The sequence below is a fragment of the Callospermophilus lateralis genome, chromosome 7 (genome assembly GCF_048772815.1).
Source record: "Callospermophilus lateralis isolate mCalLat2 chromosome 7, mCalLat2.hap1, whole genome shotgun sequence".
Classification (NCBI taxonomy): Eukaryota; Metazoa; Chordata; class Mammalia; order Rodentia; family Sciuridae; genus Callospermophilus; species Callospermophilus lateralis.
In genome coordinates, this window is record NC_135311.1 from 125,261,791 (window position 1) to 125,275,276 (window position 13,486).

A 13,486-nucleotide genomic window follows, 5' to 3' on the forward strand; every position below is an offset into this window, starting at 1 on the left:
AAAAAGGGTTGGGGATATAGCTCAGAGTGCCCCTGTGTTCAATGCCACCAAAAAAAAAAAAATAGAATCCTGAGAGGGTGGGGGGTGACTTTAGACAGACACATCTAACACTATTAAGTCCCCTACTGATCCCTCCTCTCCTCTACCTTCTCTTTTCTCTTACTCCTGCTACTGAGCCCTGACCCAACCTGATCTGGGTTGCCCACTCCCTCTTCTTCTTCTGTTTAGAAAAGAGAACCCCAGATTAGCATACATCTGCTGTGGCTTCATGCCTACTGAGGATAAGGGAAAACACATGTCTCATTTCCCACCCATTGTATCCCTTCATTTCCTGCCAGGGAACTAGCTCCAGACAGAGGCCCAAGTGTTCAGGTTGGCTAAGACTGATGGGCTCTGGATGAGCTGGGTAGGCATTTGATGCCTGTGAGGTTAAAAAAAGTTGAGTACTGGGGCTGGGGATATGGCTCAAGTGGTAGCGCGCTGGCCTGGCATGTGCAAGGTACTGGGTTCGATACTCAGCACCACATAAAAATAAATAAAGATGTTATGTCCACCTAAAACAAAATATATATATATATATATATATATATATATATATATATATATATATATATATATATAAAATTTGAGTACTAATAAGATGCTCTAATGAGAATACACAGCAAGGTTTTAGTTTTAGTTTCAGTTTTACCCTCCTCATTCCAAAAACCTGAAGCAGATATGAAGGAGGGAAAGAAGAAACCCCTTATAAATCATCCCAAATAGAGCTGGGCATGGTGGCACAAGCTTGTGGGAGGCTGAAGTGGGAGAATTGGTTAAGCCTGAGTTCAAAGACAGTCTGGGCAACACAGCCAGACCCTGTTGCTGTCTCGTTCCCTGCCCCACCCCAATACTGGGGATTGAACCCAGGGTACTTTACCACCAAGTCACATCCCCGGCCCCTTTTATTTTGAGACAGGGTCTCACTAAGTTGCTTAGGGTCTTGCTTAGTTGCTGAGGCTGACCTTGAACTTTCAATCCTCTTGCCTCAGTCTCCCAAGTCACTAGGAGTTGTAAGTATGCACTCAGCTCAGACCATGTCTTTAAAATTTTTTAAATAAAATTTTAAAATCCCAAATAAATAGCAGGTCCTAAGCAACATGCTTGCTATGTAAATTTAACTTCAAGAAATATCTCCTGGTGCTTCCCTTTGCACTGGGTCATGACCTCTGAATTCTTCCAGTCTTTTAATTCTGGCACCTCCACACTGCTTTGTGGAGTTACAGAAACAGCAAAGGAGGGAGATTGGGATTTAAGAAAGATTTCCCCCAATTTGTAAGTCATACCAGAGGTCACATAATCTATTTTGAGCTAAAAATCAGTCCCCACTGTTAGTCAAACAAGGAGATTGAAGCTTCACTCTGGAAAATAAAAGAGAAAATGTGCCTGCCTTCCTCCCATCTGCCTCCTTCCCCTTTTCCTTTCCTTCTTTCCATTCTTCCCTTACAATAAACGTTTATTGGCTACCATAATCTGATTTTTAAATGCAGTACCACTCACAGATTAGAAGACTCCGTGCTTTTAAGAGTCCGGATTTCTCTAATCTCTAGACAAAGAGTTACAATTCCCAGAGCTGTAAGAAGATTGGGTGGAGATGAGAAATGAATCATCCTCTGGCACCCCCAGGGTGACATACCTGTTTGCTGCCCCCACAGACATTCCTGGCTCCTGATTCAGTGAGTAGGTGAGGCTGGGGGGGGGGGGCGGGTATCCTAAGGGGAGGGGAACCTGCCTTCAGAAACCTGCCTTCTCTATCCCAAACAAAGCAGGGATGTGGAGTGTGTGGGGTGGGCCCTGTGAATAGAGTGAAGAATTTAAAGGAGTAAGGAATAGAACCAGGTCAAGGAAACGTTAACTTGGTGAGTGAGCCAGAAAACTGGTCCACTTTACAATCATTTAAGACAATTTCTTACTGTCAAGCTCTGGAGTGGTTAGATTGAGAGTAGAGTAAGAAAAAGGCTTTCTTGTTTCTTGGAAAGTCCAAAACAGAAACAGAGTATCACAGCACAATGTGGTTCTTTTCAAACTTATTTTTAACTCATGAAACTCCAATATACAAAACAGACATATGTGTGGCTATTTTAGCAGAAGTTGTGTGAAAATAGGAAACCCAGACAACCTGTACTTCTATCCCATGGCAGCTTCTAGGGAGCTCTGTAAACACAGTTTGAAAATAACTGTAGTTGCTTAAAGATCCTGAGGCTTGAAGTCAGCTCCTCTCCCACTCTCAACACATAGGCAGTTTTATGACCTTAGTTATTAGGTGATTTAGCTGCTCTGAGCCTCAGTCTCTGCATATGCAAAGGAAACATGGTAATATGCATTGCTGTGAGGATTAAGGTATGAAACTACTTAGCACATATAAGTGATGTGAGCTGTACTCTGATCTCTGGTCAAGAGCTGGAGAGGGGCACTAATGGTCAGAAGAGCAATCTTGGTGCAAACATCTGAAATAAGTTTTCTTTAAAAACAAGGGATATTTGGATATATATATATATATATATATATATATATTTTTTTTTTTTTTTTTTTTTTTTTGGGGTGTGTGTGTGTGTGTGTGTGTGTGTGTGTGTGTGTGTATTAGCAATGGGGAGGAGTACCTTGCTTTTCTGGAAGGAACCACAGTGTCCTGCCTGACCCAGTGACTTGGCCTTACCTGAGGTAACTGCTTTGTTCTGAGAAGGCAGTAGTACCTTTGCTAGAGAATTTTAGATTGCAAATTTTCCCTGTTACTATTATTCTTAGGAGGGAAATCTTCATAAGCCCTGGGTCTCCATTTCCTGAAGGGACAATCTGACAGTGTAGAAAGGATAGGACTAGGGTTGCTTGAATCTTCGTGAGCCTGGTCTCTGTCTAGACAGCCCTGTCTCATCTTAGGACCAACTGTATCTCTTTTTCCAGAATAGAGAATCTGGCACTAACCTCACTCCAGGCATTTTTAAGAGGGTTTTAAACTCAGGTTCTGTCTTTTTTTTTTTTTTTTTTTTTTTGAGAGAGAGAGAGAGAAAGAGACAGAGAGAATTTTAAGATTTATTTTTTAGTTTTTGGCAGACACAACATCCTTGTTTGTATGTGGTGCTGAGGATCAAACCCAGGCAGCATGCTTGCCAGGCGAGCGCGCTACCGCTTGAGCCACATCCCCAGCCCCTCAGGTTCTGTCTTGCTGGAGTCACTGTGGGAAAAAAAGAAATAATGGGACACACCATTTTTAGGGAACTCTATGAGAGAAATAAACCCAGGATGTAGCCACAAACTCACAGGTAGAATCAGATAGAAATGAAATTATAATTAAATAAATGCACCTATGTAAATATAAGGGGTTAGGGGCTGAGGGTGTAGCTCAATTGTAGAGTACTTGCCTCATATGCATGAGGCCCTGGGTTCAAGTTTCAGCACAGTAAAAAATACATAAAAAAGTAATAATAAATAAAAATGTAAGGCATTGGTAAAACAGCATATCTGATCTCTGTTTATATGTTAACAGGTAAGGGAAGGTGGCTAGTCAATTTTTTTTAATTTTTTTTTTGTGTGTGTGTGTGTATGTGTGTATCAGGGATTGAACTCAGGGGCATTCAACCACTGAGCCACATTCCTAGTACTATTTTGTATTTTATTTAGAGACAGGGTCTCACTGAGTTGCTTAGCACTTCACTTTTTGTTGAGGCTGTCTTTGAACTTGTGATCCTCCTGTCTCAGCCTCCCAACCTGTTGGGATTACAAGCGTGTGCCACTGTGCCTGGCCAGCTAGTCAAATTTTGATTTAGGAGTTGAGGTTGCTCAGTGGTAGAGCACTCGCCTAGCATGTTCGAGATCGTGGGTTCGATCCTCAGCACCACATAAAAATAAATAAATAATATAAAGGTATTGTGTCCAACTACAACTAAAAAAAAAAATAAAAATATTAAAAAAAATTTTTTTGACTTAATGTGACTTTGAAATTTGGAAAAGGTTAAAAAAATGATCAAGTGAAAGTAATGAATAGCCACCATGAAATTTCAAATGGAACTTGGCATTTTTATCTGTTTTGCCTTTTGAGACAGATTTTTATAAAATATCCTTGCTAGGGATTGAGTCCAGGGATTTTCACATAGTAGGCAAGCACTCTACACAAGCTATACATTTAGCCTCTGGATAGACTTTTCAATCGAGATATAATTGACATACCATAAATTTCACCATTCTACAGTGTTCAACTCAGTTCATATTCACAAAGTTGTGCAACTTCACAGTATTTAAAATTAGAATATTTTATCACCCCCAAAGAAACCCTGTACTGCTGGGCAGTGCATGCCTGTAGTCTTTGCAACTCAGGAGGCTGGGGTAGTAGGAGGATCACAAGTTCCAGATCACCTTCAGCAATTTAGTGAGGCCCTAAGCAACCTAGTGAGATCTGGTCTCAAAATCTAAAAATGAAAATAAAAAGGTCTGGGTTTATGGCTCAGTGATAAAGCACCCTTGGGATCAATCCCCAGTACCAAACCAAACAAAAACCATCCTGTACCTATTAGCAGTGGGACCAAAATTTTTATTTATTTATTTATTTGTACCAGGACTCAAACCCAGGGGTGCTTTACCATTGAGCTACATCCCCAGCCCTTTTTATTTTATTTTTTTATTTTTAAAACAGGGTCTCTCTAAGGCATAAGGGCCTTACCAAGTTGCTGAGGCTAGTCTTGAACTTGTGATCCTCTTGCTTCAGCCTCCTAAATGGCTGGGATTACAGGCATGTGCCATTATGCCTGACTTGAAATTTTCAAAATGTCAAATATAGACCAGGAAAAGAAGGCAGTAAATCTTACTTTTGGTTTGATTAGGGTTTTGGTGGTGTTTAAATATGTTACAGATAAAAAGGTCTGACATCATTACAGTATCTCAGCCAAGTATAGTATGTAGCCATAAGTGTCTGATATGGTTATCCACATCATCTGCTTTTGAAATTCTTCAATAGCAACACATTACCTTAGGACAGCTTATTTCTCATTTCCTTTTTTTTTTTCTTTCTTTCTTTTCTTTTTTCTTTTTTCTTTTTTTGGTACCAGAGCTGCTGGGATTACAGGTGTGCTCTACTGCGCCCAGTATCACCTCTTCCCATATGAGTGGTCAGGAAACAAGAGGCAAAAGTCAGAGGATTTTAAACTCAGGTTCTGTCTTTTTTTTTTTTTTTTTTTTTTTAAGAGAGAGAGAGAGAGAGAAAGAGACAGAGAATTTTAAGATTTATTTTTTAGTTTTCGGCGGAAGAAAGGTAGAGAGAAAAGAAAGAGTTCCTTTCCCAGGACCTACCCCATTAAGAGAAAGTCACCAGACCTGTCTGATCAGAGAAATCAGGTCACCTCCAGAGCTGAGAGGAGTCACCTGCCCTAGCACAGAGTGTCTGTCAGGTTTGGAACCTTGAAACCCAACACACCACCAGGAAAGGAGGGGAGATAATAGGGAACCCAAAAGGCATCAGAATGTCCTGAAGCATCCCCTGTAGGATTAGGAACTGTGACAAGAGCCCTTCAGTTTTAAGTCCCATGAATGTGGCCAAATTTGGACTCTGGGGAACCTGATGAGGCTGGACTGAGTTCCCTCATTCTGCCAGGTGGAGGAGTGAAGCCTGCTGTCAGGCCTGCCTTTCTGGGGGGCCCAGCAAACAAGCAAGCAAGCAGTCAGCTTTGGATTAAAACTGCTCTTCAGTGCTGGTCCTGGATGATTATTCTGCTTTGGGCCCAGAATGCTGGAGAAACCCTAGATTCATTGATTCTAGAAGGATTAATAGCTAACATTTGTTGAGCACATACCCTGAGCTATTTACATGAATTTCTTTTCTCAAACTTCACAGCAACTCAAAGAGGAAAGTACAGTTTTTGTTTTGTGGGCACTCAACCACTGAGCACATCCCCAGTCCTATTTTGTATTTTATTTAGAGACAGCCTCTCACTGAGTTGCTAAGTGCCTCACTATTGCTGAGGCTGGCTTTGAACTTGCTATCTTTCTGATTCAGCCTCCAGAGAAAGTACCGTTTTTTAATCACTACCCCGCAATGAGGGCCAAAAGGCAAACAAGGTCACCAGGCTTGGGCAAGGCGAGATGGGAGCCAAACCCAGGCAGTTTCACTCCAGAAGCCCACGTTTTCACTTTTATCGGTTGGAGAGCCTTTAGTTCAAGCCTCTTATGGTACAGAAGGGAAACTGAGGCCCACACAAGTATACTGGCTTTTCCAAAGTGGCAAAGCCAATCAGGGACACAATCCAAGTCTCCAGGCGACCGGTTCAGAGATGCCTCTCAAGTGTGGTGGGGGCGACCTGGTGATTTGTTCCAGCCCACCCTGCTACCCAGCCTGGTCCAGGCACGGCCAAGTGAGCGGATGACTCAAAGGGCGGGGACTACGTTTTGCGCACGGCCTCGCCGGGTCCCGCTGCTCTGAGGAAGCCGAGCTCTCGGCCCAGGCGGGTAGTAACTTGTCTGAGTGAAACCGGGAAAGCGCCGCCCTGGGCGCTTGGCGGGCGGCTGGGAAGTCGCTCCTTCAGTCAGCTCATCCAGTGTCTGCAGAGCAGGATCCGCGCCTGCAGCACTTGCTGCAAGTGCGCCGCGGCTCACTCTCGGGTTGGCCAGGCGCGTCCCGGGGACGGTACCATGGGTAGATCCCTCCTGCGATTGGTGGGAGCGACCCCAGGCCCCGCCTCCAGTCTCGGGCCGGGACTGAGGGTCGGAGCTCCGCTGCCGCCGAGTGCGGCGTGTTGCTGCCTGCTCGGGTAGGAGGCCGGGGTTAGGCTGGCCGGGCTCCCCGCGGCCCTTCCCACCCAGCTAGCGCCTGCTCCCCGCCCGCGCGTCTCCTTTTGTCCCCATCTCCATACGCTGGGGGGTGGGGGTCGTTCCCTTCTTAGGTCTAGGTTTTTAATGCCTCAGATCGTGCACCCCTTGGCTCAGATCTGATCGTTTGATGGAACTGTTTGCCGCTTTCTTGTCTGGGGTACTTAGTGCCACTCAATGAAGCATACCCCTGCGGCGCTGTCCTCACACCTCACACCTGAGCCCTCACTGGTTTCCGGCTCCCCCAGATCCGAGCTTTTCTTTCCCCTGCCCCGCAGCACCCATTCATCTTCTCAGCCGGGCAGAGGAGCCTCAGCGCCTCAGTAGCTCTCACCTGACTCTCCCGGGACCGGACTGGGGCCCCTCTGTCAGAGAGAGCTGGACCCGCGCCTCTCACCTACATTCACCAGCCCCACGGGGAGCCAGCCCCAGGGGAGGTCTGGCCCCAATCCAGAAGTCCAAAGTCATTCCCTCTCCCAGCCCATGGCCAATGACTGGAAAAGACAGAAGGAGTGTCATAGGAACTTTATTGAGAGGAAACAGGGTCACACCCAGCAGACATGCTTTCCCTCATTCTCTCTCGCTCTGGATCTCACACAGTCTCTCTCTCTCTCTCTCTCTCACACACACACACACACACACACACTCTCTCTCTCTCTCTCTCTCTCTCTCTTCTCTCTCATCTCCAGCCTCTGCCACACAACACAGTCCATTCTCAGCCATCAGGGGTGGGACACTCCTCAATTCCTAATAGCAGGAGGGTGGGTAGCCCAGTCAGGGGCAGAGACGGGAGGAAAGGGGGTGCAGAGGTGGGTGGGACCACGCAGGGGTGGGTGGGACCACCTGCGGTTAGGAGCACCTGACAGCTGCATGCAGAGTGGGATCCCCAGCCCAAGGTGGGCTCAGCTCCACTGCTCCCCTCCAAGGCTTTCCGAGTTGGGGCAGAGCATTGGGAAGGGTCTGGGAAGGCGGGGCCTCCCGCCCCATACTAGTCCTCTTGGAGGGCTGGGGACTGGAGGGCAGGGCTGCAGGTGGGTGACGGGCAGGCTCAGCTCTGGGGCTCCTCAGGAGCCTCCCCACCCTCTTCCAGGGCGGTGTCGGCTGTCCAGAGGGTCAAGTTGTCTCGCAGCAGCTGCATGATGAGGGTGCTGTCTTTGTAGGAGTCCTCGCTGAGGGTGTGCAGGTCAGCCATGGCCTCATCAAAAGTGGTCTTGGCCAGCGTGATGGCTTCCTCGGGGCTGTTGGCAATCTCGTAGTGGAAGACGGAAAAGTTCAGGGCCAGGCCCAGACGGATGGGGTTGGTGGGCGCCATCTCCTTCTTGCTGATGTCCATGGCCTCCTGGTAGGCTGACCGGGCAGAGTCAATGATGCGCTTCTTGTCGTCACCAGTGGCCACCTCGGCTAGGTAGCGGTAGTAGTCACCCTTCATCTTCAGGTAGAAAACCCGGCTCTCCGCCTCCCCTGCCTCCTTGATAAGGTGGGAGTCCAGCAGGCCCAGCACGGTGTCGCACACACCCCGGAGCTCGGTCTCCACCTTCTCCCGGTACTCTCGCACCTCAGGGCCCTTCTCTTCCGAGCCTTCCTCGTTGCTCTTCTGCTCAATGCTGGACAGGACCCTCCAGGCAGCCCTCTGGCCGCCTACCACGTTCTTGTAGGCCACAGAGAGCAGGTTTCTCTCTTCACAGGAGAGTTCCTCACCCTTTTCCACGGCGCCCTTCATGAAGGCTGCCATGTCCTCATAGCGTTCAGCCTGCTCTGCCAGCTTGGCCTTCTGGATCAGACTGGCTCTCTCCATGGCTCTGGGGACAGACAGACTGGCGGCGAGTTAACTGGCTGCCTTGGGACCAATGCTGGACTCTGTGCCTCTCCGACTCTCGGTCTGCCTTTTGGCTGGGTGGCCTGGCCCAGGGTAGGGTGGGGAGGAGCAGGGGCGGGACTGGGGCCCAGGACCTGCCTCCTTCTCCTCTTCTCCCCACACCCTTTCCGGCTCTTCCTTAAAGGTAAAAGGGCTGGGATGTGTGAGTGAGTCATCAGGACAGTCAGGAGAAATGTAGGTGTGGGCTCCACCAGGGCAGGCACCTGTGGGTGCTCCAGGCTGCCTCCTGCTGTTCAGGGTTGCAATGCAAGGGTACCCACATTAGGAAGTGGCCTGGATTCCCCAATGAGATTCTCCTTCCCAGCACCCTTCTAGAGGTAAGAATGGCTTCAGCTACCTGGCTACTTCAGCCTAGACAGAGTCCAGCAAGCCAGGAGCAGCAGAATGTGGATCCTTCATTGGTTCAGGCTATATAGCTCATGTTTCCATAGAATCATAGTTTCCCAAGCACTTTCAAATCCCTGATCTAACTTAATTCCCATTATGTCTATGTGCACAGGTCCATGGAGATGGGAACACTAAGTCTCAGAGAGGGGCAAAATCTGCCCAAGGTCACACAGCTACCAGCGCTCCCTATATTGCTTCCCTCAACACCTTTCTTCCAGGCTTCTTCCTGAGTCTACCTAAACATCATTCCATCCCCTGGTCCTCATTCTCTCTCAAGGTCCCCTCTGAGCTCCCAGAATGCATAGGTAGCAGCTTTCAGGTTGCCACTTAATGAAGAGTTTAACAAGTGGACTCTGACGCTCCAGCCCAGCCTTTGTAATTAGTCACCCAGTAAGTTCCTTCAACACCTTCCCCACACAGCACAATTTTCCCTTTCAAGTTGGTGGCCTGTTGCCACTTGTCTGAGGACTTACCCTCTGGCTCTCCATGCCAGGTCACCTGCCCCTTGAAGCTGCCTACTATCATGTATCAGCTGGGCTCACCAAGGGTGGGGGCCCAGCTGGTTGACTGTCCCATTTTCCTGTCTGACTCAGACTGCCTTCTGTCAGAGGCTGGGAAGCAGGCCACCAAGGTGCTCAGTCCAGTTTGATCCCCCTGGGGGGGAACGCCAGCAACCTGGAGAGAGACAGGGCTGAGGCAAGGGAGATGGCTACAACACATATCATTTTGTTTTATGGGGCGGCAGTTTGAGCTGAGTGATGTCTCCCCCAAACTTGTCTTCCAGAAGTTTCCCTGTTCCTTCTCTTTGACCATGGCCCTATCTCTGACCCCTTGAAAGAGGCCTCAGAGATGGAGATTCCTCTGTTGCCAACCTTCTGTCGCTGCTAGTTGGCGTGGGGGGGGGGTGTCCTGTCTTCAAGTTTCATCAAGAATCAACTAAGAGTGCTGGCTCTGGGCCCATGAGGGTGGCTTCCTGCTTTTCTACCCTGCCCTACCCAAAGCTCAGAATGGCTCAGAGATGATACTCCCCTCTGGGATCCAGCTAGTTTGATCCTTGACCTGGGACCATTTCACAGGCCTGTGTCTCCCCCGAGTACTGAGCACTCTCTTTGCCCACTGGAGGCCCAGAACTCTGAAGAACTGAAGTTGAGATCTGCCTCTTTGCCACAAGAAAAAGTAAGGACTTATGTGGGCTAATATTGTAGGGTTTAAAAGAAAGCAGAAGGGATTTTAGGCCTGACATCCTGAAGGCTTTGCTCTCATCAGAGCACTGACAGAAAATGATGGAAAGTAGTTACATTAGAATACCACTTATAGAGAGTGTCTTTAGGTAGAGAGACTCCCCGACTTTTTTTTCCCCCATCATCTCCAACTTATTAATATGCTTGTTTTCCATGAGACAGAGTAACCTGTATCTTTAGAATCAACTGCCTGAGTTCAGTTCTTACAAGTCGTGGTAACCTTGGCCAAGTGACAACCTCTGTAAGCCTCAGGTCCTGTAGGTGTAAAGTGAATGGTCACAGCCCCTCAGCACTGCCTCCTCTCTCCATCTAGGCCACTCCTCTGGTCTCAGCAGCCCTTGGGCCTTCAAGGACCTTCTTTTGCACTAGTCATGGAGCTTGGGCTTCCCCAAGTCCTGGGGGAAACCTAGGGATCCCAAGACAATGGGAGCCTGGTAGGCCTAGGAATTTCAGAGTTTCTCCTAAATCAAGGAGGAATTCTCTTCCCACCGCTTCAGTCAGGGGGCCTGGTTCATATCACAGGTTCCATGCCTTCAGCATACCCAAGCAGAGAAAAGGAAGCCCTCTCATCCCCCTTCTCCTCTGTTGAGGCTCCAGGATGAATCTGGGAGTCAGGCTGCCTGACACCTCCTGCCAGCTCTGGCCTGTTGATCCTGACTCAGTTCCTGTCTGTTACCTCCTTTTGCCTCAGGCTTCCATTTCCCAAGTCCAGGAGCCCAGGCGGGCAGGAAGCAGCAGGCCCTGGCAGGGCACAAAGCTCCACATCAGCTGCCTGAGTCAGCAGGACAGGAGCTGGGGCTGCAGCCCAAGGGGGCCTTCCTCATCCTGCCTGCCACCTTCCCACCCTCCTGGAGCATCCCCAGGCCCATATTCAACCAGTCCTTTCTTAGCTGGCTTTTAAGTAACAGGCTTTGAAGAGCTGTGCTAGAGAGAAAGCCGCAGCCAGTTGCTATCTATCTTCACCGAGAAAAAAGATAGGGTTTTCTGTTTGCAACTAGGGGGACTTTGGCTAGCTTCCAGAAAGACCTTCAAAGTAAATTTGTCTGTTTTTGAAATGATCAAATTAAACAAGTGATCAGAGAAGGCTCTAGTACCTTCTCTTCCGGCTTAGTTGTGAATAAGAGTCCAGTTATGTAGGTAAGAGCTCTCTCTACTAGTTGCTTTCAGGAATGGACCCTAGATTACTTTTAAGTGATTCTACCATTCTCTTCAAGGTGCTGTGGCTCAGAGTACCCCACATCTCCAGTCTGGTCTAGGAGATAGTGTGGAATTTATGGAGAGAGACTGGAATGAGGTCAGGGTGTTGGACTGCATTCCAGCTCTGTTATAAGGCCTTAGCAGGTCCGTTCCTGCCTCTGGGCTTCAACTTTCCCATCAGTTCAAGGAGGCTGGCCCATACCACCTCCAAACCCCCTGCAGAGTTTAGGGCTTCTCCAAGATTTCATCCTTTCCTGGGGTATGCAGAAGGGTTAGCAGTTGGGGCAGAGACCAGGTTCCAAACCTGGATTTGCTGCTCTGTTAGCTGGATGACCTTAGGCAGCTCCTGCACCTTCCTGGAGTCTCAATTCCCTCACCTGTAAAAAGGCTGACATCAGCTGGGCTCTGGTGGTATGCACCTATAATCCTAACTACTTGGAAGGCTGAGGCAGGTGGGTCGAAAAGTTTGAGGCCAGCCTTAGCAACTTGGTGAGATCCTGTCTCAAAATGAAAAGTAAAATAAGGACTGGGGATGTAGCTCAGTGGTAAAACATCCTTGGGTTCCATTCCTAGTTCCAAAGATAAACAAAACAAAGGCTGACATCTTCTTGGGTTAAGGTGAGAAAATGGACCTGGAACTTGGCAAGCTCTTGCTAAATGGCAGCAGTAATTAGATTTTTATTTAATCTTTTTGGTACTGAGGATTGAACCCAGGAGTGCTTTACCACAAAGCTCCACCGAGAGCCCTTATTTTACTTTTTATTTTGACATAGGGCCTTGATAAGTTGCAGCTGGGGCTGGCCTTGAACTTGTGATCCTCCTCCTGCCTCAGCCTCTGGAGTTGCTGGGATTACAGGCCTGTGCCACTACACCTGGTTTTTAGTTAATTAGTTTTTAGCTCCTGGTACAGTATGCATGCCTGTGTGTGTCTCAATGTGGGATGGCAGCTGGGGAGAGGAAGATTTCATGAGACTGTTACCCTGGGCTGGGCTCAGTTCAGGGGGTGTGGATCACAGGCTGGAGTTAACCCTTGTGTTGGTCTGGGCTGGGCCTTTCAGAGTTCAGTGGTCAGCTAAAGCTCCAAGGTTTCTGGAATTGTGATGAGTTCTGGGGGGGACAGTGCAGAGGCTTTAGGCCACTTTCCCACTTCCCTCCTGGTTGTGTTGTGTTCCCTTTAACTCTCCTTAGCAGAGGTGACATGTTGGAGCAAAGCTGGGAGTGAGGGTCAGCCATGCTTGCATATCACCATGGACCCGGCTGCAGACCCCAAAGTAAAAAGTGGCACCAGTCAAGGGTACAGCAAGAAGAGGGGAATCTTTATTTTGGTTATAAAAGGTCGCAGACAAGCAGCCCCCAGCCCTGGGCTCAGCTGATTTTCCCACACCTGGCCTGGTTTCCTTTAGGTCTTCTAAGGAACATGGTGCTGAACAGAGCCAGCTCCATCCCTCAGCGCCTGGGGCAAAGGATACAGGCTCCTTGCATCCTACCTACTGGGGGAGGGGATGGGGCCGTGGGAACAGTGTCAATCTGGTTGTGCATAGAACAGTCACCAAACTTGTTCAGCAGCGTCATCAACACCCCAGACGGCTCCTTAAGAAACCTGCTCAGCTTGACTATGGCTATGCCTGATTTGGGGGGTGAGGGCTGTAAGGCAAGATTCCTGAAGAGTCTTGACACTTCACAAATCTGGGGAAGGGGAAGGAAGGGGAGGAGGGTGGGAGAGTTTCAGCATCATGTTACAGGTATTGTGCTGACAGCTGCATTATGGCTTCCTACACTCTGTCCAGCATGGAGTGGGGGTGGGGCAAAGAGGCCAACCCCTGTCCCCTCTTGAGGGCCCTAGATAGCACACACTGTAGGGCAGGCGGGGGCAGAGCCTATAGGCACAGATGGTGGCAGATGGGCCACAGGTTAGGCAGGTGGAGGTGCCGGGTGCCTGGCTCCCCCCAGGCCA

At 48.6% G+C, this 13,486-nt stretch overlaps 1 protein-coding gene across 1 annotated transcript; it reads right to left on the reverse strand.

Moving 5' to 3' along the window:
* Positions 1–7,357: 7,357 nt before the first annotated feature.
* On the reverse strand, positions 7,358–10,172 carry Sfn (stratifin). Its single transcript, XM_076863166.2, has 2 exons — positions 9,568–10,172; positions 7,358–8,936 (listed from the first exon to the last, which is right to left on the reverse strand). The coding sequence occupies exon 2, from the start codon at positions 8,624–8,626 to the stop codon at positions 7,880–7,882; it is 747 nt and encodes a 248-aa protein (XP_076719281.1). The 5' UTR covers positions 8,627–8,936; positions 9,568–10,172; the 3' UTR covers positions 7,358–7,879.
* Between the last annotated feature and the right edge of the window lie 3,314 nt (positions 10,173–13,486).

Bases quoted from the DNA above. Each gene is read 5' to 3' on its own strand.
- Sfn (XM_076863166.2), bottom strand. From the start codon at position 8,626: ATGGAGAGAGCCAGTCTGATCCAGAAGGCCAAGCTGGCAGAGCAGGCT.